This window comes from Homarus americanus, unplaced genomic scaffold (genome assembly GCF_018991925.1).
Source record: "Homarus americanus isolate GMGI-L3 unplaced genomic scaffold, GMGI_Hamer_2.0 scaffold46197, whole genome shotgun sequence".
NCBI lineage: Eukaryota > Metazoa > Arthropoda > Malacostraca > Decapoda > Nephropidae > Homarus > Homarus americanus.
This window is the reverse complement of record NW_024723050.1, coordinates 405891-428135: the sequence shown is the minus strand read 5'-3', so window position 1 is coordinate 428135 and position 22245 is coordinate 405891. Positions and strand designations below refer to the sequence as shown.

The window sequence follows — 22245 nt, the reverse complement described above, 5'->3', positions numbered from 1 at the left end:
AATGTGAGGAATATTTGAAAATAATACCATAAGAAAGGAGGCACCACCTCTGCAGATTCACTAACAACACCCACCCTCACACGTTTCGCCTCCTCCTGTTCCCCCACTGAGCCAGCTAACTCGTGTGCAACAAAATGTATATTCCCTCTATGTGTTTACCTTTAGAACATTTATTTCTTTTACTTTTTTCACAATATGTATGTAAGATGGTGTGTGCATGTAACTGAGGAAAAATAAATAAAGCTACGTATATCTACCCAAATATACGAGTTGAAAAAACCATAACACCTCAAATCTTGGCCCAGTAGCCTGGTGGTTACAGTGATGAGTCTTAACCTGGTTACAATACCGCCAGTGTTGTTAACAGATGCAAATGTGATGAGGGAGCTATCTGTAACTTTTCATTTGTATCAGTTATTTGTAGTTTTAAAAATAAATGTTGCAGATATATTATTAATAGATTGTAATGCCAGCAAGAGTTAAAAAATGGTTACTACTTCACTATCCTCTGAAGAGTTCGGTGTCGGCTGTATGGACATCAATCGTCTCAGGTTATCATCATCAGTACAGTACCTATAAATTGAGCTTTTATATTTGCAAAAATTATTTTTTAAATAAGTAAAAATAATAATAATAATGTGTTTAAAAATGCAATAACATAATTTTAATTCTGGAGTTGGGTTAGGTAGAATTTAGCCCACTGGAGACAGCACCATTTCCTCTAATATGTCATGGAAGCCACACATCCACAACATTGTTAAACCTGCTCCCTGAAAGTTGAGAATGCTGTACAGATGCCGTAGCTACTTTACTCCTGAGCAGTTGCTTCAAGTTTATAAGAGATTCATTCATCCTAACTTGGAGTACTGCTCTCATATCTTGGGTGGCTCTTCTTCTGTCCAACTGTTAGATAGGGTGGAATCAAAGGCATTTCTTCTTATTGACTCTCCTCCTTTAGTTGATAATCTTTCTTCATTTTCTCTTTGCTGCAATGTTGCTTCACTTTCTCTCTTTTACAGGTACTTTAGCGGGCAATGTTTGGTGGATTTGGCATCCTGTGTACCATCGGCAAAGCCTTGGGGTCATAACACTCATTTTGCCCGCGGTGTCCACAGTTTCTCTGTGGCTGTTGGTCACACTAGAATAACCCGTTATAGTACATCCTTCTTTCCTCACACAACCAAACTGTGGAATGCTCTGCCTTCTTCTGTGTTTCTATACTCATACAATGCCTCACTTCAAAAAGCTGGTTTTCCAGCATCTTCGTGGTGTAGATTAATATTTTCGCCCCATAGGCCCCGTTGTGGTTCGATGACCTGTGCCTGGGTGGGCTTTTCCCTGTAAATAAAAAAGAAAACAAAGAAAAAAAGGGGTATTCATTAGCTTATGGGAGACTTCAATTTCTCATATAGGAAGCAGGCTGATTTTTTTTTACCATTTTACAGACAAAAAAGTGCGTCTTATGTGCCATAAAATATGATAAGTGATGCATTCATCAACTATGGACTTATATTTGCATTTACTCTACTGATTTTCACTTGTTTCTTTATTTAATGATATACTGTACTGTATTTCATTCTGAGGTCATCTGGTAGCCAATGTGACAAATGGGGATTTTGAGGGTTTCATTTAAGTGTTGGTGACCGCATCCCCCAAGGATTAACCATTGGTGTATAAAATGCAATTGATTTTGGATGCTCGCCCCCTCTCCCATTTTGGTTTTCTTTTTTTTTGGGGGGGGGGGGTATGTCTTATAGGGCATGAAGTACAGTTATTTCACCGTTAGCCAGAGCTTTCCAAAAATGTACCCTGAATTGAAAATGGCTCGGAATTTCTCTTGATAAATTCTTTTTAATTCTGGGTCTGTGAACAAGTTTCCTAGGCTGAAAATCAAGTGCATTTTCTGAGAACATTCCAAAAAGTTACAAAAAATAAAAATAAAAATAAATTCTTAGGCTTGGGAGCAAATTCCAAGGATAAAATAATGTGTAATTCTGTAAAATTTAGTGAAACTTTTCCCAGTACCTGTACCTGGAAAAATTCTGGGGATGTGGGATTTTTCCAGGTTTGAGAGAGTCGTCTAGTTGCCCGGAAATCTCTTGTCCCGGAAGAGCTCTGCACCAATTATTCCAGCTAATAGAGATATTACTACGTACAGCTCCTCCCCGACATACGATGGGGATAGGGACCCAAGTCCAGGTCATAAGTCGAAATGGTCGTAAGTTGAAAATGCTTAAATAATACATAGAAAATCTAAAATGAGCATCTCTTTTTCTTCTCAGCACCACAAAGCTCTCACTTTTAAGCTTGCCAGCCATTTTAAAGTGAATTACAAACGAAAATTTTGTCAGTACACAGCGCAATCACTGAGGTTTGGACTCGAATATACGTAATTTGAAAAAATTTTGATACGACTAAGATGGTTGTAAGTCGGGGAGGAGCTGTGTATGATATTCTATTGGTGTATCCTCACCTTGATCTCTCATCAAGTTAGGTTTATATACCTCTTCAAAATCTTCATTATCTATACCTATGTTTGATATCAGTGGCACATTGTGATCTGAATAGATAGTATTATGCAAATATCAAGATAATTTATCTCAGAAATGCAAACATGTTTCCCCTGGTCATGACTGGGCATGACTGTGGCTCCAGTTTGATAAGATTTAGTAGATACAATGATATCTCCGTTAGCCAGAACAATTGTGGCAGAGCACTTCTGGGAATGAGAGATTTCTGGGTAATGAGACGACTCTCAAAGCCCGAAAAAAATCCCTCATCCCCGGAATTTTCTGGGTGATGGAAAAATGTTTTTGGAAGTTCCAGAAATTGCCCATTACATCATCTCTCGAACCCGGAAAAATATCCCCCGTCCCTGGAATTTTCCGAGTATGGGAAAAATTTTCTCGGAATTTCTGGAAAATGCGCGTGATTTTATTTCTCAGACCTGGAAAAAAACTCCCGCATCCCTAGAATTTTCCAGGTATCGGGAAAATTTTCTCGGAATTTTCCGGAGAATGTGCCCCTTGGAAAATCGTTCCCAACGCCGTTTTCCAGAAAATTCCGGCTTTGGGAATGATTTTCCGAGAAAATTTCAATTCCCGTCTATCGGAGAGTTCAGGGTTTGAGGGATTCCGGCTATCGGAGATACAGGTATTACTGTACAGTATTTCTTATGAAGCTCAAACCCGATACAACTTGGCAAAATTCAAACATTTCTATAACCATACCATGATTGTCTTTCCAAGCTCCAGACACCATGGCCCATATCCAGCAGTCAATTTTCTTCTCCAGTAAGACATATATACATACTTTATATCAGCTTTGCTATGCATTTACACCTGAATACCACTGCAGTGAGACATGCACAGTCAGTTTATTTTTATACCTATGTGTTCCTGTTGTCAAGCACCATAGTGTTAATGTTCTTGCCAATTGGCAGCAGATTTTTTCCAAAATAGGACAGGTCCCCACAAGAACCTTTTTCATTTACTAATATCATAAGGGTATTTATCTCATGCCTCCCCCATGCACAATGAATTGGCCAGTGCTCTGATCTATTTCTAAAGACAAGATAATTTAGGTAAGGTACACTGACCTTGGTTTTTGTCCTTGCCTGGGTCCATGACAAAGGTGTGTTGTTGTGATTACTGTACTGAACTTAGGATCAGAGTGGCTGGTTGCCAAACATTTGTTTGGAGAGTCACCTTCATACTCCTGTTAACATTTTAATTTTTTCTGCTTCACATCATCCTTAAAAGTACAAAAACATGTGATCACTGGAATTCATATTCTTTTTTCCTGGTCCAGACACAGCTGCCATATACCGGAATGAGAGTGAATTGGGTGAAGCTTTAGAAAAATTCCTACCCGAGGTGGGCCTTACGAGAGAGGAAATATTCATAACTTCCAAACTGAGTAAGTAGATGGCTAATGATCTGATGATGTAAATAACTATAAACTGTATTGTATATGTACTGTATGTTTGTGTGCATGCATGTGTGTGTATGTATCAAAGATTTTTTGTTTCTACTATTTTATGGAAAGTACCAACAATAACACTGAAAACAAATGAGTCTGGAGGAGAACTTTATATATGTGTTTGTAGCTGGTACAAGTATATACTCAGCACAGCTACATGAAGGTGTATACTGTACTATATAAAGTTAGTGCTCATCTGTCATTTTCATGTACTGAAAAGAGAACTGTGTGTAAAGCCCATTTCAATGTGTATCTCCATACTGCTTTACACCTGCCAAATTACGTAAAAACTAATACTAGGTATATCAGGTGTCCTAAGCATTTTCACTTACAAGTTGATAACCTTATCAGATTTCAGATTGTCTTCTAGAAAAGAGCAATATTATGATGGATGGGTAGGTCTCACTGAGGCATGAGGATTTTGTGTACATTAATCTTACAGGCTTTGCGCATATGCTATAGTACTGTACCTTGTTTTCGGGGCGAACCAAAGTGATACCTTAGACAATTGATTTTTGTCACATAAATTCCTTGGACTGACCAGAAAGTTGTAACAGGGTAATTTCCCAAGAAATCATGTTAACAATTTTAATAAAAACCTCAATATCTTCTGCAAAATTACAACATTTTATAAAAAATTAAATAAAAAATAAATCCTAAATATGCATGAGCTCATACCCACCTACGGTAGATGCTGTCCATCCATCTACACACTTTTGGTCTTCTGAAGTCTCATCTCCTGCATTTATTCCAAAGCTTCCATCTTGGTTCTTCCTCTTGAAGCCAAATGCCATACTTCATATCTGTATGAAATTATTGGCTTAGATATTCCCCTGTATATCCCCCCCATCCCTTCCTTTGACACATTTCAATCTCACCAAGTAGATCTCAGTGCACTTGTTACAGTCTTCCCTTGCTTACTCTGTGGTTTAACATGTCACCTACTGTTTAGTTTGCTAACAGTTACTCTCAGATAGATGAAACACCTCACTTGTTGACTTTGGCCTTTATCAAACTAACATTTCTATCTGCCATTTCTTTTTGCTTCATTATTTGTTTTATTATTACTGTATATTCTATTATGCATTCGTTTGAAATGAATTTACTGTACTATATTAGTTACCGTTCTTCTGAATTTCCTGCAAGAATGATGTATCTACAAATAACACTTGCCTTATCATTCATGTACAGTACTCTTATTAACCCTTCCATAAAAATATTGAACAGCCATGGCAAATTACACATCCTTAGGCCTACTTTCATCAGAACTCTCTTGTTGTCTTTGCAATAGGCTATCACATGCTTTACTTTCCTATTTAAGCAGAATACAGCAACTTTTCATTTAACCATTACATTTTCTGTACTTTTCAAATCTATGTTGTATTTTTACATATTACTGTAATTGATTTTTCCAGAGACATAAGTCAAGTACCACAAACACATTATACCTTAATTCCAGATCTTCTTTGCTCATATTCGTCGACGTAAACACTTAACACTCTCATCTTCTCTCTTTTCTGAATCCTTACTGTTAGGTTCGTCTCACACTGTTTGTGCCACAATTCTGACAGACCTTATGCTACTACACTCATTCGCTGATGTACTTAACAGACTTATTCCAATATGAGTTTTGCATTCTTCATTCCTACCACCTTTTCTTTTGTAAATGGGAAATATACTGTGTACTGTACATGCTTTCTGCTATTCCTTTTGGTGCTTTTTATCACATAAAACGTGATCTCCTTAAAAAAAAAATTAAACAAGATTCTTATATGGATATACTGTATATCAGTACAGTATTTACAGAAATTTGTTTAATGAAATAGAAATACTGAAGAAGGATTCTTTTCCTTCTTTTCAGGTCTGTTTAGGAAGCGATAAGTGTGAACGAAGCTCTGGGTTATTCTTGAATTAATTGTGTATTGCAGTCACCCAGTAGCAGAAAGCCTTTACACCTCATTTTAAAAGCAACCACTTAAGTACTGTATTGTTAAAGCATTTATTTGTAGGAAACAATGAGTGTACCAACTGTAATAAGCTCTGATAAACTTTCCAAATATGATACTGTACAGGAACAGTCACCGAAACAAACTATCCCTCTGAAAGAACTGACACACATAGAAAACAGGCTAACTTCTGTACTCAGTCCACGGGGATTTGAATGCCACCCTTTTAAAATAGGTTGGTATAATGAGCAGGTTGCACCATGTTTCCGTCTGCCATACCATGATGACACCTTATCATTTGTTATCATTAGCACGCCAAGTATGTTTGAGAAAGCGTTCATTCCATTTTTGGCAACGGTGGATGACTTAAAGATCAAACAGGATCCATTAGACCAGTGCATGGTCCAGTGCTTTACTCCAGTAAAAGAAGAATTCCCGGGCATCAGCATTGAAACCATCCATGATTTTGAAATGACACCAAATAAGCGACCCAAGATCCTCGTCCAAACAGCGGGTCACATTGCTGGTGCTGTTCGCCTTTATCAGCGGAAGGACTTGACATCAGACCCTTGGGATCCCATGAAAAAGGTGTTTGGCGTGTGTCTCCATCCACATTACGGAGGCTGGTTTGCCCTACGTGGTGTCATCACATACACATCCCTCCATTGCCCAGAACTACCTAGACAACAACCCAGGTTAGTATTTTGTACTCCTTTATACATCTGTTTATCAAGTCAAAGTTGAATGTACGGTTTAACTGAATTTTCATAGTTGGAAGCAATATGTCGGCTTAGTTCATGATGAAAAAAGAATAGGAGAAAGCTTGCACATGTGGATGAGGGTTTACCATTGATAGAGATGAGTGAATAGCCAATGTAAATTAAAAAAAAATTATAGAATGTGTGAAAATTAGAAATTAAATACAGAACAGTACTGTATACATAGTAAGTTCTTGGTCCTGTTTATAGAGATTTTAATAATTGGAACGGTATCAACCATAACAATTGCAAAGCAGCCATACCAACACATCACCTTACCCCAGGTATATGTCAAAATATGCCAGCCTGTGTTCCGGAAAGTAAAGTACAGTAAAGGTCACAATACTTTTTTGATAGATGTACTATACTGTTAAGGAAATTTTTATACATTGACACTGTTGTGAGCCAGAATTGAGAATGGTTTTAACATCATATTAGGTAATGATCCAATAATTACACGAGACTCAAACTCAGTTGACAAGGCAAATAAAGTCTAGTGAATGATTATTAATTAACTATAATTAAAATAGATTCAGTATGTTAGAAATAATAAAACATATATCAACATGTATCAGGTAGACTGTATTATTGCCAGAAGTAGCCTTTAAATAATCAGAATCAGAAATGGCAAGAGAGACTTATCCAGTGCTGTACTGTATCTCAAATATTGTACAGTATAAGTTTAAACCTATTTGGAAAGCAATATTATTTGTTGCAACTCTGACTTATACCCAGGTGTGTGTGTGTGATAACTGTTTTTCAGTCAATAACTGTCATCTTAGTCATTTGTAGCTTAAGTACAATACTATTAACAATTTAATTAATTAGTAGTTAATCAGTTGTAATGGGGGACCGGTCTTAGTGGTTAAGGTAGTTTAGGGTATATTTGACTCGCAGCTATGCTAAAAGCTTCATGTTTTATGCATTTATTCCACCTTGTTAGGTTGAGAAAGGACTAATACAGGTGTCAGTAGAGAGATAAAAGAGGACTTCTCGTGCCTGAAGGTCATTGTGTAACTGTCATTTTTTACTCTCATTATGTCTCTCCCCCAAATTTTCCTCTTCTTATAGTAAGTCTCCATATTCATGGTAGCCAGTTAAATGTACAGTACAGACTTTTTTAGCAGATAAGCCCTTCAGAAAATTATACTGTCTTTGCATTTGTTAGATGTGGGGATGATGACAAACTGCTTGGAATAGATTATATTTTCTTCCTTGTCATGGGCTTAGAAAGTAATAATCAAAACCTAGACGTATAAATATTGAAATACAGTACAGTAATGCCTTTTCTTTATTCAGTACATACATTCCTTATCTTTCTCATCAAGAGACACGCTTGTGTGTGATTTAAATAACAGTTACTTTTCTTTCCGTTTACCAGGGACATATTGACAACAGAAGCTGATGTCATTGAACTGTTGCAGCGTTACAATGACCACTGGCAGGACTGGTCATTTAGGGACATTATCCCAGTTAAAGAAAAATATTCCCAAGAACAGAGAGAATATTTCAGTACCAAACCAGGGGACAGACAGAAGTTGATTGAAAAATATTGCAATTCACTGAAAATTAATGCCAAAGCTTGAAATTATCACCATGTAATTATAACATTCATACAGTTTTATGGTAATTAAATACACTGTATGTTTTCAGATTACAGGTTATAGAATATTGTACAGTAAGATCTCATATTTTGCGCGATTTCATTTCGCATTTTTTTATTTCGCGAGCACTACCTAATGTAACCAAGTCTTATATTTGGTGTAAAATATTTTGAATTTCGCGAGATCCAGCCAGCTGAATGCTGGCCACCGCCTTGAATGACATCACAGCCCTCATACCAGTTAGTCATTTCTGCTACATCGCATGTTTTGTCAACGCGAATTGGTTGTAATGCGATTGATGAATAGGGGAATGCTGCTTATAAAACGTGAACTTTTGCATATGAATGATGGCTGTAGTGAGATTCCATCCTCAATGTTTTTATTCCATTCTCAACGTTTTAAGCATGGCACAAGGTTATGCAATGTTTACAGATCACGTTCGACATCACGTGTTCAATTGATTCGTGTCTTTTGTTTGTGAAGTGTTTTATGAGAGGTACAGTACTCTGTAATTTATTTTTTTTTTTTTCAAATTTAGCTGTTACCCATAAATACTGTATGAAAAGAATACCGGTAAGTAAAAAGAATTTTTCGCAGTGAGGACTAATAACGGTTTATACCAGCGCTCTCTGTTTACATCACGTGATCAGTTGAATCGCGCTGTTTGTCAATTACTCCGTGATTTTCGCTGTTTTCTCCAATTTTGTTGTGTTAGCGATGAATACGGAAATACAAGGTAAGAAGAATGTCTCCAAGAAGCGTTCTGGTGATCGAATTGCCGGTGGTGAACGTAAAAGAGGTTTACAAGAACGCAACTATCGCGTTGTAGCCAGCGCTATCCTAGCGACCATCCAGGCTGCTATTGTGTGCTTTTTTGGGTGGTGTTACCACTTGTCAAGTCAAGATAATGACCTCTACCTCTTCTTGGGGTCCTACTGGTGATGGTGGGGAGGGACAGACCCACCTAAGTGGCCAAATAAGGAAAAGGAGGAGCGGGACTATCATAAGGGAGTTCAATTTGCCAAGTACTCGATGCAAGATAAGCAGCGTGTGATTAAGTTACTTGAGGAGAGCCTAAAAATTAGTTTCTGGAAAGCACAATCAGGTCAATAAAGGCAGAATTTGTATCATTTGGAGGTTATAAATGGGAAAATAGAGGTTGATGTTGAGTGGCCAGTCTATATTGTTATTTTTCCCATTAGTTTATGTATTTGAATTTGGCACAATTTTTCCTGTCTATATTACTCGCGAAATACAAGATCTTACTGTACTTGATTATTTATGATTACAAACATTGCAGCTATTCCTCAAATCAGCAGCTTGACAGTACAGTAGTGCAAGGTGTGTGTACGTGCTCTTTGGTGTAATGTAGAGTGTGCCTTAGTTGCACCTTGGTATTTGCTATATAGTATAATTTACAATATATATTTTTACAAAGTCTCTTACCATAAAAAGTTAGCAGGTATGACGTGGGCTGACATTATGGTTCCTATTTGTTAGTGGATGAAAATCCTGTGGTGTTCAAACCAACTGTAATATTATTGAATGTACTTATAGGTTTCTAATGATCTATTCTGAGAACTGGGAGCACAAATAACTTCTCTAAATTGAACTAAACTTTAGACAGGAAGTAATTACATTCACACTCTTCTTGGCCTTATTCTTTTATTATGTGGATGAACTCTTGTTTGAGTTGGTGTGTTGTAATGTAAATCATACCTGTGTTAGGTGAGTTTTGACACTTCTGCAACTTCCCCTTCCCATTATTTGATTTTCAAAATATTTAGTAAAAACGAATAGGAAATTGTATCATACGTTAAATCTATGCAAGCTTACAGCATAAGACACACTGATTATAAAAAAATCATGATTCATGACCTTGAGTTGTGTGGTGTGGAGCTGATGCAGCAAGTGTAGGATGGTGCGGGACATGATGGTTATGGTGTTTGTTGTTTCTCTTACGGATGTGGTGTTTGGAGGTGGGGGTATATTCTTTGCTATTAATTCACTCTTACACACAGCCTGAGAGTTGTAGTGTGAACTACACCAAAATGCATCCTAGAAATTGTGTTTAGGGCATCTTTTCACCTATTTCAGGTCCACAAATTCCATGGCCATGAAAATTTTCATATTCAAGGCCTCTCGAAGTGTGATTGTTTGTTTATACTCTAAAGGTACTCCTCGACTTATGACATACTCGACTTACGACAACCCGGACAAACGACCGCTGTTGTCTTAGAAAATATTTTTCAAATTACGTATTTACTAGTACAGACGCTAGTGATCGCGCTGTGTACTGACAAAATTTTCGTTTGTAATTCCCTTTAAAATGGCTGGCAAGCATAAAAGTGAGAGTTCTCGTGGTGCTGAGAAGAAAAAGAGACACCCATTTTAGAATTTCTATGTATTATTTTCGCCTTTTCGACTTATGACCAATTCGACTTATGACCTGGTCGTTGGGACGGGTCAGAACAGTAATAAGGATCCACTCCTTATCAGAAACTTGTAACAATTGTTATTATTATTATTATTATTATTTTTTTTTTTTTTTTTTTTTTTTTTTTTTTTTTTTTTTTTTTTTTTTTTTTTTTTTTTTTATATACATACTGACAAATTATTTCCATCTCATTATTTCTGTATAACTGAAGCATTAAGCAGATAAAATAATTTGTATTGCCCAGTAGCCATGTGGGATAGCCCTTTGATTCAAAACTGTAGTGCGGCAGTGCATGGGGAATTTTAAACTGATCCAGCCTTACTACTGCCTCATTTTACAGTTCTGCTGTATCATGTATGGCTATACTGACCAGATGGTTTAGACTTAGAGGCTATTACACAGGGTGATCTTTTTATTCGAGAATCTTAAATAATTTCCATACACCAAAAAGCATATCAGTTAGGAACCTAATATTTTGTGTAAATGTATAATGTCACTCAGTCATTACCATAGTGTTGACTGAGTGAAAACCATTAAATGCTACTGATAGGGCACGTGGTACCTGATAACTCTCAGGATCATGTCACGTCTTTGTTACATTTGGGTACATTTACGGAAATATTAGGTTCCTAACTGATACCGGGTAAGCTTTTTGGTGTATGGGAATTATTTAGAGTTCTCGAATAAAATAATCACCCTGTGTAGTAGCCTTTTAACCCTCTGGTCAGTATGGCATAAATGGCATAATCATCACTCCAAAATTTTACTTGGAGGAAGCATTTGTGCGAGTGAGTGTTTCCAAAAGTTCTATTAGGTACATCATTCATGATGCCTCCAGATTCTTAAGGAAAAGTCATGGGATTGATCTGCATCTTATGTTCTTATCTATATTAAAGTTGATTGGTTATAAGAATTTATTTTTGGTATAAATTTTTTAAGAAAAACAATAGACACAAGTTTAGATGCTCTAATGCTTTTACTTTATTCTCCAGATGTATAGTTAAGAAAGCAGTTTGGCCACTCAAGGGACAAGCTACCGAATTCACTAATTCAAGCTTTTTGTGTTAAAACAATTATTCTTGTGACATATTTTCTTCACCTCAATGCAAGTACTGTATTACAATACAGTACATTTGCTTCTTAGAATTTACTGCATTAGAATATTTCAAACTAGTCTGGCAATATATGTTTGGGTGCTTTGCCATTGTAGTGTACCGGTAACTACAATCAGTTGAGGTGCAAGGGTGATGTTTTTTATTTCTTAATTAGACATAACAGTAGTTAGGCAGCCACACTGCCATGTAGCTCTGATACAGTAGATACTTCAACCCAACAATCCAGTTGTAGGCTGTTGTGTCACTTATGTCTTTGTTGATACTGTAACTGTGATTAAATCAGGTCCTGATTATTCTGTGATGTGTTGGGAATAAAGGTTTTCATGAAAAAAAAAATCTTGTTTTTCTGACTTAGAAATCTGTGCAGTAAAACCCTGGTTTCATACCTGTACAGATGAACAAGTCCCTTGCCAGGTCTTGTGATTTGGAACTCTGTCATAAATTGGACTTGTGAAGTGCAATCCTCACCTTTTCCCCATTGACTAGGAACCCCACCTAGAGAGAAGAGGAGATTCCAAATTACAGTACTTGACTCTTCCCCTCTGCCATGAAATGGGATTTCCATGGTTAATCTTTGTTTCATGGCCTACAAATGATATGTCTTGTGCCTTATGTGGAAAATTAACTTTATGAACTGTTCAGTACCAAACAGGTTGATGATGACTCAAGATTAGAGTGTGAAACTCATACAGTAGTTCTGATTTGGACAAAATAATTTGTCATCTTATAAAGGCATTGGTCCAATCAGAATAGGTATACACAGTGTTTGGTAGTTATTGAAAAAACAAAAACTATTCACTCCATGAAACTGATAAAAAGGCTCAGATAAGAAAGTAATGGATAGAAATCCATGAACCTTCCATGCACATTGTACACTCGCAACAAAAGGTATCGGTGCGTCCTGTAGTGTGAACAATTTGAGACCAGTGACGATAGGTATTGGGAAAGGCGAGTTGTTCCAGCCGTATGTTGGCAGCCCTGATTGTCAGCCATATGGCAACACCTAGTGGAGGAGGGTGGGGGGGGTTATGAGGATACACTTACCAACCTTCCCGACATCACAGTGTATATGTATCGTTTCGGAACTCGTCGATCTCGCCCTGTACCGATACTTTTTGGTGCTAGTGTACATTAATATAGGCTGGTAAGAAGAGTGAAAATAAGAAAATCTTTCTGTAGAAGATGAAAAATTCTGAGTGGTAAAAAGACTGATCAAATCTCTTCAAGTAAAGTATTAGTGTCACCATGCTAGCTGTGAACTAAGTTCCACTTTCTACTGGGAAACAATCTTGAGTTAAACTAATCATGAAGCAAATGTCAGTTACTAAAGGATGGAGACAGACTTGCCAAAATATGACTTAAAGTACTGTACTGAATATGACTATTCAAAAGGTGAATACAGTATGTGAAGAAAAAATCAATGTTTAGAAGCTAAAAATTCTAAAGAGTTTGTGATAGCAAGTAAACTAATGATATAGCTAACTGCCCTGGAACTAAATATAAAAAACACCCATATGCACAAGAAAATAAGTTACGAATAAAGTCACAAATTAAACATAGATAAATACTTAAATTGAAGTTATGTGCAATACAGTACAGTAGTAATATCTCATATAGCCAGAATCCCTCAAACCCAGAACTCTCCGATAGCCGTAATTGAAATTTTCTCAGAAAATCGTTCTCAAAGACGTAAATTTCCGGAAAATTTGACCTTTGGGAATGGTTTTCCGAGGGGCACATTTTCCTAAGAATTCCGATAAATTTTTCCCGATACCTGCAAAATTCTGGGGATAGGGGAGTTTTTTCTGGGTTTGAGGGATGAAAATCAGACACATTTTCCGGAAATTCCGAGTAAATTTTTCCGGTACACTGTACCTGTAAATTTCCGAGGATGGGGGATATTTTTCCAGGTTTGAGAGATGATGTAATGGGTAATTCTTGAACTTCTGAGAAAATTTTTCCATTACCCAGAAAATTCTGGGGATAGATTTTTTCCGGCTTTGAGAGTCGCCTCGTTTCCTGGAAATCTCTCATTCCCGGAAGTGCTCTTCACCAATTGTTCCAGCTAACGGAGATATCACTGAATATATACTTTTCATTCCCCAAGGAAGAATTTAAAGGTCATGGCAGATTTATGTAATGAACAAACTGCTCACAAGCACCATCCTAATAGGTAATTAATAATAATTTTTATCACTAGTTAAGACAATTATAATTTAAATCTTAAAAGGAAGAAATGCCTTACATGAATACAGTACTGTACCGTACTCCCTAGCTATAAGTGACACAATCAAAAGCATGGTAAAAGAATCCAGTAAAGTTATCTCAGTAGAGCCTTGCTGTTCATAGGTATGTTCGGTGGATTTAGCATCCAGTGTACTGTACAGTACTGCCGACAAGGCTATGGGCTCGTAACACTCATCTTGCCCGCGGTGCCCACCTTTTCTCTGTGGATGTCTGTCATACAAGAATAACCCATTATAGTACATCCTTCTTTCCTCACACAGCCAAACTGTAGAATACTCTGCCTTCTGTGTTTCCATACTCATACAATCTGTCTCACTTTAAAAAGCTGGTTTTCGGACATCTTCGTGTTGTAGATTAATATACGTAATCTTTTTATTTTTTATTCTTTATTTCTTTTTACTTTTATTTTTTTGCCCCATTGTGGGTCGGTGACCTGTGTCTGGGCGGGCTATTCCCCGTTAAAAAGAAAAAAAGGGAAAAAGATAATACCATGCGAACGTTACGAGTTCATCACATTGCTTCTTAATATCATATATGGTGGGCATCTAAAATAACAAGAAATTTTAACATAGTTTGCAGTTACTAACTAAACTGGAGAACTTAGATATTTGAATTTGAACTGCAAATGAATCAATGAAAACTTCTAAAGAGTTCGTTTCTGTTCAGCTATTCTCAAACCATAAATATACTAACAACTTTTGCTCTGATTTAACTCTCATCATTCTCAAAAATTTCCATGTTTCTCACACATTAAAAGCTCTGTTATAAGTTATGGTTACAACATAAATCTGAAGATAGTCATAAAAATTCCTAATTACGGTATTTTGGTTTTCAAACATCAATTTTTTATTGCTCTCTGTACATGTGAGAGACTTTTTAATGTGTAATTAGAGATTTTCAGTGTATAAAACTACAGTAATACAGGTATGGAACTGTGTATAATTCTAGGTCCTAGTGATCAGGGGCGAGAGAAGTGCAAAGAAGCTTTTTACTTATCTCTTTCCAACTTGAAGCTCGACTACCTTGACCTGTTCTTAATTCACTGGCCTGGAGTCAAGAATCTCAAGGTGAAGTTTAGACATAATTTTATATAAGTTTGATGGCTTTATATTAAATGTGTTAAGTGATTAACAAATGCTTAGGTTTAGATATTTCTGTACCTGTACTGTATTATTATTCACAGTACAATACTGTGTGTGTGTGTGTGTGTGTGCATGTAATAATAAATAATAATAATAATAATTAACGGTTTATTGAAAAGTTCTGCAGCCCGAAGGCTGAAAATATACATTGGACATGAATGACTTATTACATACATTGGTGGTTTAACAAAAGCCTTCATTAGAGAAAGGTGAAGGAACATACAGTGAACATACAGATTAATGTAGGTGTTGAACAGCAAACACGTAGTGTAGTAACTCCCTCCCAGATGGTGTTAAGAGGGACCTCACGTGGTGTAGTAGTTCCCTCACAGATGGTGTTATGAGGGGCCTCACGTGGTGTAGTAATTCCATCACAGATGGTGTTATGAGGGGCCTCACGTGGTGTAGTAATTGATGGTGTTATGCCCTCACGTGGTGTAGTAATTCCCTCACAGATGGTGTTATGAGGGCCTCACGTGGTGTAATTCATGCATGCGTGCGTGCGTGCGTGCGTTAGTGCGAGCGTATGTCAGTCAGTGCTGTAGCCCCAAGACCATGAAACCTAGGGACATGAAACTTTGCATGCATACTTCTTTTAGATTGGGCTAAAAAGATAAAACATTAAAAATAAATAAATAGAGGGGAGGAAGAAGAGAGTCACAGTGCAATAGTGTAGTGAATGTAGTGAAGATGGTGGTGTAGTTGATGTAGTGTAGATGATAGTGTAGTCACACACATAGCTATGAGCTGCCCCTCAAAAGCAAAACTGTCAACACCTGGTTCCACAGCTATATTACAGTACAGTATAATAAAGTGACAAAGATACGCTGCAGTCTTTAACATCTTGTGTACATTACGGGGGTATAATTATATTGTATTGAAATTTTGAATAATTTTTTTTTTACCAGTTCTAAAATTTTAAGCCCATTACATGAAGCTCATTTCAGGGTTTTTATAACTAGAAATTATTAATAGATGATATAACAATAAGATGGTAAAATTCTACAAATAATCAGAATACAATATTCTTGTATTTATCTAGTCTTCATAAGAATAAACAAGTGGATTTTTTTTTTATAACGTGCATTAAAATCACTGATTATTTTTTTGGTTCAAATTTTCTGTTCCATTATGTGTATATTGCCAGGTTAAGAAATACTTTTATACTAGCTGTTTCTCTTAATAGCCTGAAGACCCAAAAAACCGAGAATTGCGGAATCAGAGTTGGGCTTCCCTGGAGGAGATCTACAAATCTGGCAAAGTTCGTGCCATAGGTGTTTCAAATTATTCTGTGGCTCAGCTGAAAGATCTGCTCCAGCATGCTTCAGTTGTGCCTCATGTAAACCAGGTAAAAATTTCTGATGTTTTGTCGAAGACAAGCATGATTTAAGGACAAGGAAACTCATGTTAAGGGAAGCACAGATGGAACCCTCCTCATAGGTTTAAATTTTTCTCCAAGCTTTTGTGTTATCCTCTTGAAAATGTTTATTATATACTGTACAGTACATTTCAATGATCTGTCAAACACATTTTACTTTATTTAAGTAAAGGCAGATTCCTTATTCATCTCTAATAAACTGGTGCTAGGCATATTCGATTTTTATTGTATATGAAAAAGCATTCCAAAAAGTAATAAAGTTACAAAGGAAAGATACCCACTACAGTACCGTAGTGTCACACAGTGGTCCCATGAACCATCACAGTTCTTTTGTCTGTAGTGATTTGTGAACCATGTCCTTTGTTGCCTACAGGTGGAGTACCACCCACATTATCTTCAAAGTGAACTGAAGCAGTTTTGTTGCAGCCAAGGAATTACCTTTCAAGCGTATTCCTCCCTGGGAACCACAGTGAAGGAGAGCCCACTGTTACAGGACCAAAAGGTCACCAGTGTAGCCAGTAGGCTGTCACGTTCTCCTGCCCAGGTGTTGCTCCGTTGGGCTACACAACAGGGTGTTGGTCAGTATTGAATAATTTGGTGTATCATGAAATTTCAAAAATACTGTATAAATTTTTACCATGAAGATAATTTATGAAGGCTCTAACCCATGAGACTATAAAATTCCAGTCATCCCAATACCCATAACTGACTGACTTAGTTCAAGTAGAATTTTTGTTCCAGAATGTTGTGACTGACTGACTCGGGTTATGGATCTCCAACTTTTACTTTTATCCTCTTCACCACTGATCGGCTCGTTAGCCGCTTGGGCAATCAGTCATGTCTGTTACTTTTCCTTTTCTTTTATCCTCTTCACCAAATGATCGGCTCGTCAGCCGCTTGGGTGATCGGTCACGTCTCTGTTACACACTGTTGGCAATTACTGGGCATGCACCGGCTCCTGAATGTACCTGAACCTACTCCAGTGTTGGTCAAGTCTTGTCTTGAAAGACGTCACACTCGGTGCTCTCACAACACTTTCTGGTAGATTGTTCCAAGAGTTCACAACTCTCACTCCGAAAAAGTTTGCCCTCACAGTTTTCTGGACTTGCAGCTTCTTCAATCTTGAACTGTGACCCCTTGTGGGGCGAGCGTCCGCCAGCTCCAATTAAGGACACTCAACTGAGTAGTGCCCCTTGAGATGCTTATACACCTCAATTAGGTCACCCCTTGCCTGTCTGTAGTATAAGCTAGGCAAGTTCAGGCGCTCCAATCTCTCAGGGTAGCTGAGGTGCCGAAGTGCAGGCACCAGTCTGGTGGCCCTCCTTTGAACATTTTCAACCAACTGACAGTCCCAAGCATATCTCGCGGACCAGACGGGGTGACAGTACTCCAGATGGGGAAGCACTTCACTCTTGAAGATCGTTACGAGGGATGGACCGTCTAGATATCTGAACGACCTTCTTATAAGGCCCAATAATTTATTTGCCTGATTTACCTTCTTCTCGCAATGGCCTGAGAACTTCAGCTCATTGTCAACATGCACACCTAGATCCTTCTCACATTCAGTCTCAAATAAGGCAGTTTCTTCATCCTGTTGGGACATATGATACGCCTCCTTACCATTGGTACGCCCCAGGTGCATCCTCTTACACTTCGTGACATTGAATCTCAGCAGCCATTTCTTCGACCATTCTTGGAGCCCGCAGTGGTCCTTCTGCAGCTCTTCACAGTCCGCTTGGTTCTTGATTTCCCGAAATAACTTGGCGTCATCGGCAAACATTTGCATGGAGGAGTGTACAACGTCAGGCGTGTCATTTATGAAACAAACAAGCAACAGCGGGGCAACTGTGTTAAGCAGGAGCGTCCCGGCATAAAACCGTGTTGGCAATCCTTTACAAGGTTGTTTTGTAATAGATGTTCCATCGCTGCATCTCTGATAATACTCTCAAGTACTTTACATATTATGCTGGTCAGGCTCACTGGTCTATAGTTGTTCGTGGAGTGACGATCGCCCTTCTTGAAGATAGGACTCACATAAGCCACTTTCCATTCACTGGGGACCTTTTGTTCATCCAGTGCATTTACAAAACAGGATCTTCAGGGGCTCGGCAAGCTCGTTGCACAACTCTCTTAGCACTTTAGGACTCTAGGATGCACCATGTCAGGGCCGGGACTCTTATGGACCTTTAGCTTTGACAGTTTATTTCTAATACCCTCTTCTGTGAACACAATGTGGGTCAGTGCTGTGTCAAACCGTCTGTCCTCAAGCGCAGAACGGTTAATCACATCCTCTCTTGTGAACACCGAGGAAAAGAAGCTGTTCAGTGTCTCGGCTTTATCCTGTCAGAATCTGCGTTACTACCATCTTCAGGCCTCAGGTCTGATACTCCTACTCGCGTTTTTAATTTCGACTTTGCATAGCGGTAAAACACCTTTGGGTTTGACTTGACCTCGCTTCCAACCAGCCTCTGGAACTCCTTTTCAGCCCTTCTACACTCAATCTTTGCTTGGTTTCTGGCTCTTGCATACATCCTCCTGTCCTGCTCATCGTTTGACCCAATCCACGTCTTGAATTTCTGGGTTTTCTTCTTAACTCTGTCTACCGCCGCATGGTTCATGTGTAGGGATCCCCTCGTATTCCTAGAGGCACTGGGTTTGGTCTTAGGTATATATTTATTGATCAAATGGGTCACTTTACTAGTTATGATATTCAGCGTAGTGTCTGCGTTCTTGTGTCTTAATGAGTCAGGCCAGTGGATACCCCTCATCTCTTCCCTTATCCCATTGTACATTGTAATATATATATATATATATATATATATATATATATATATATATATATATATATATATATATATATATATATATATATATATATATATATATATATATATATATATATATATATATATATATATATATATATGTTTATGTAATTTTGGGTAGATACACATACAGTGGTCCCTCGGTTAACAAGCACAATCCGTTCTAGAAGGCTGCTTGTTAACCGAAAAACTCGTTAACCGAAACCATTGTTTCAATGGGTTTTTGGGTAATTGGTTCCAGCTCACTGAAAATTGCCTAAATTCAACAAAAAAGGTAGAAAGTACATTTACTTTGAGGTGTTTATGTAGAAGGCTCCTGGATGATGATGATGATGATGGGAATTAGAATGGGGGTGGAGGAGAAGGGAGAAGAGAAGGCATTGGGGTGGAAGAGAAGTCACCCCATGGTGCCATTTCACCCATAAAATTTTAGTTCTCTTGGTGTAATTCAAGATTATGCGTATTTTCTTTAAATCAACACTGCACTGCATTATATATTGTCAATATGTAAAATAAATTTCAAAATGACCAATAATTTGCTTGCAAACACAGAAAAAAAGCATTTAGTTGAAGAGAGCCTCAAGCAAGATGTTACCTCCACTGAAAAGACAGAGAGACTGGCGCCTGTTTCGTGTGTTGCCAGGCTGGATGGCGCACATAAAACTAGTTTCCTTACCTTCAATTATGTTCAATAATTGTTAAAATGAAAAATTTAATATTAAACTTTAAAAATTATTGAATAGTATAAACTTCTTGATATTTACTAAAATGGTAAGGAATATATGCCCTAGAACCGATTACTGTATTGGTGGACTAATACTACAGCTGGTGGACTGCCAAATGCAAGTGAAAACATGTTGAGGTCGGCTCGTAAGAAACTCGTTAATTGAGGGATTGCACGTTAACCAAAGTTAAGAATCTTTTGGAAGGTAACTCGTTAACCGAAATCTCGTTAACCGAGGGACCACTGTAATTTTCTTCTTTCTTTTATGTACAGAAAGTGGAAAATAAATCAAATAATTATAATACAATATAAAGTTTTAAGTATCTATGAGTTTCCACTGTGAAACTGTGTATGTTTTTGGTCGGAGGGTCTGTGGTGGAGCACAGTTGCTAGAGACATCTTTTACATTGTTAAGGCAAACATCAGGGGCGACTATGACCAGGGGGTTTACCGACCATAGCCCGAAGCCCAGAGGTTAAAGTAAGCAATGGACTTGGAGTTCCAAGCTTTGCTTCTATACTGCTTCACTAATAGAGAAACTGTTTACAGCACTAACTGATCCACTGGACAGTATTGTACAACATACTGTACTATTTGAACATGTAAAGTCCCCTACCAAGGGAAGACCCACACAGGGGTTGTCTTAGTGGAAGTACCTCCTAGATCACTTGTTGAAAACCTTGTGCTATAAAGAGGACTTGAAAAAATATTAAAGAATTGTAGAGGTCAGGTTTACCATTTGCATCAGAATGTGGAAAAAATAAAGGGTATGAATATTTCTTTGTGCACCAGTGAGAGTTAGCAGGATGAGCTGGGGGGAGATATGTAATGATTATATTCAACTTGTAGTTTCAGATAGATAGTCTTAAGTTTCTTCACTTCTTTTTACTCAATTACATGGGCACACAATGCTACATACTTAATGTGCAAAAAAGTACATGAAATAACTATCATAAGGTCAAAAACATAAAGGGAATAAAAATTTCTTTGTGTGTGACAGTGTGGGAGGGAACGTTGCTAAAAGTCAACAGAGGCGGCCAAGCTGGTTGCTATAGCTTAAGAGCAGGCACACGTGAAGCAGCCAGTGTCTATGCAAATGGCACCACTAGCAGCTGTGTTAGACTTTGATTTCGCTTTTCCTTAATAGTTTTAGCTGCATATTTTCATTTAGATTGCATTTTATTAATGTACAGTACATGTATACTGTACTGGGGTAAGGCTTGAAGTGGGTTTATTTTGGTACACTATTATAACCTTGAGACCTCTGCACCTCTTGCTCCACCCAGCATAAAGGTGCAGAAGTCCCAGAAAGGATTGAGAATGATAGAGAAATTTATTTCAATCATTAATCGGATTACTGTACAAGTGTATTTTATTTGAGTAGTATGGCAGCTTAATGTAACTTCCAAGCATGCACAGTACAATACAGTATATCTCTAGAGGTCATTGTCATTTGCTTTACCTCATGCATCTGCTGTCTTTAGTCTCTTCATTTTGGCACAATTGATAGAATATTTATGTGCATTGGAAAACCTTAGTTGTCATCCATGTCTCTAAGTGATTTAGATGGTTTAAATGGAAAATTATTTCAATGTCAGCAGAATATATATACAATGGTCCCTCGGTTAACGAAATTCTTACAAAAATGTTTCGACATGTTTCGACATGCTTTGGCTTGCTCACCAGCTGGAAGATTAGTCCGCCAATATAGAAATCGGTTCTAGGGCTTACATTCGTTAAAATTGGAGTAAATATCAAAAAGGTTGTACTATTCAATAATTTTCCAAGTTTTATATTAAAATTTTTAGTCATTTTAACACTTATTTAACATAATTGCAGTCCAGGGAACTAGTTTTTGGTGTGCCCAACAGCCACATCACTCACCCACCAAGGCCTCAGTTGTGTCTCTGTTCAGTGAAGGAAACATCTTGCGTGTGGGTCTCTTGAACACAGAGTATTTTTACGTTTTTACAGTACAATTATTGATCATTCTGAAATTTATTTAACATATTGACAATATATAGTGCAGTGCAGTGTTGATTTAAAGAAAATAATCTTGAATTACACCTAGTGAACTTAAAATTTTAT

The 22245-nt window shown here is 37.5% G+C and overlaps 2 protein-coding genes across 2 annotated transcripts in view; both read left to right on the top strand.

Annotated features, from left to right (window-relative positions):
• Nucleotides 1-22245, top strand: part of LOC121863226 (glyoxal reductase-like) — a 28263-nt gene that overhangs the window by 5428 nt on the left and 590 nt on the right. The window contains exons 4-7 of the mRNA XM_042361715.1: nt 3811-3918; nt 15037-15155; nt 16417-16578; nt 16982-17186. Coding sequence (XP_042217649.1) covers nt 3811-3918; nt 15037-15155; nt 16417-16578; nt 16982-17186 — 594 coding nt within the window. The remainder of the gene's footprint in view (nt 1-3810; nt 3919-15036; nt 15156-16416; nt 16579-16981; nt 17187-22245) is intronic.
• LOC121863227 (cyanocobalamin reductase / alkylcobalamin dealkylase-like) lies at nt 5869-8779 on the top strand. Its single transcript, XM_042361716.1, has 2 exons — nt 5869-6622; nt 8067-8779. The coding sequence occupies exons 1-2, from the start codon at nt 5997-5999 to the stop codon at nt 8269-8271; spliced, it is 831 nt and encodes a 276-aa protein (XP_042217650.1). The 5' UTR covers nt 5869-5996; the 3' UTR covers nt 8272-8779.

Bases quoted from the DNA above. Each gene is read 5' to 3' on its own strand.
- LOC121863227 (XM_042361716.1), top strand. From the start codon at position 5,997: ATGAGTGTACCAACTGTAATAAGCTCTGATAAACTTTCCAAATATGAT. The intron at 6,623-8,066 runs GTTAGTATTTTG...TCCGTTTACCAG, and splicing joins CTACCTAGACAACAACCCAG to GGACATATTGACAACAGAAG.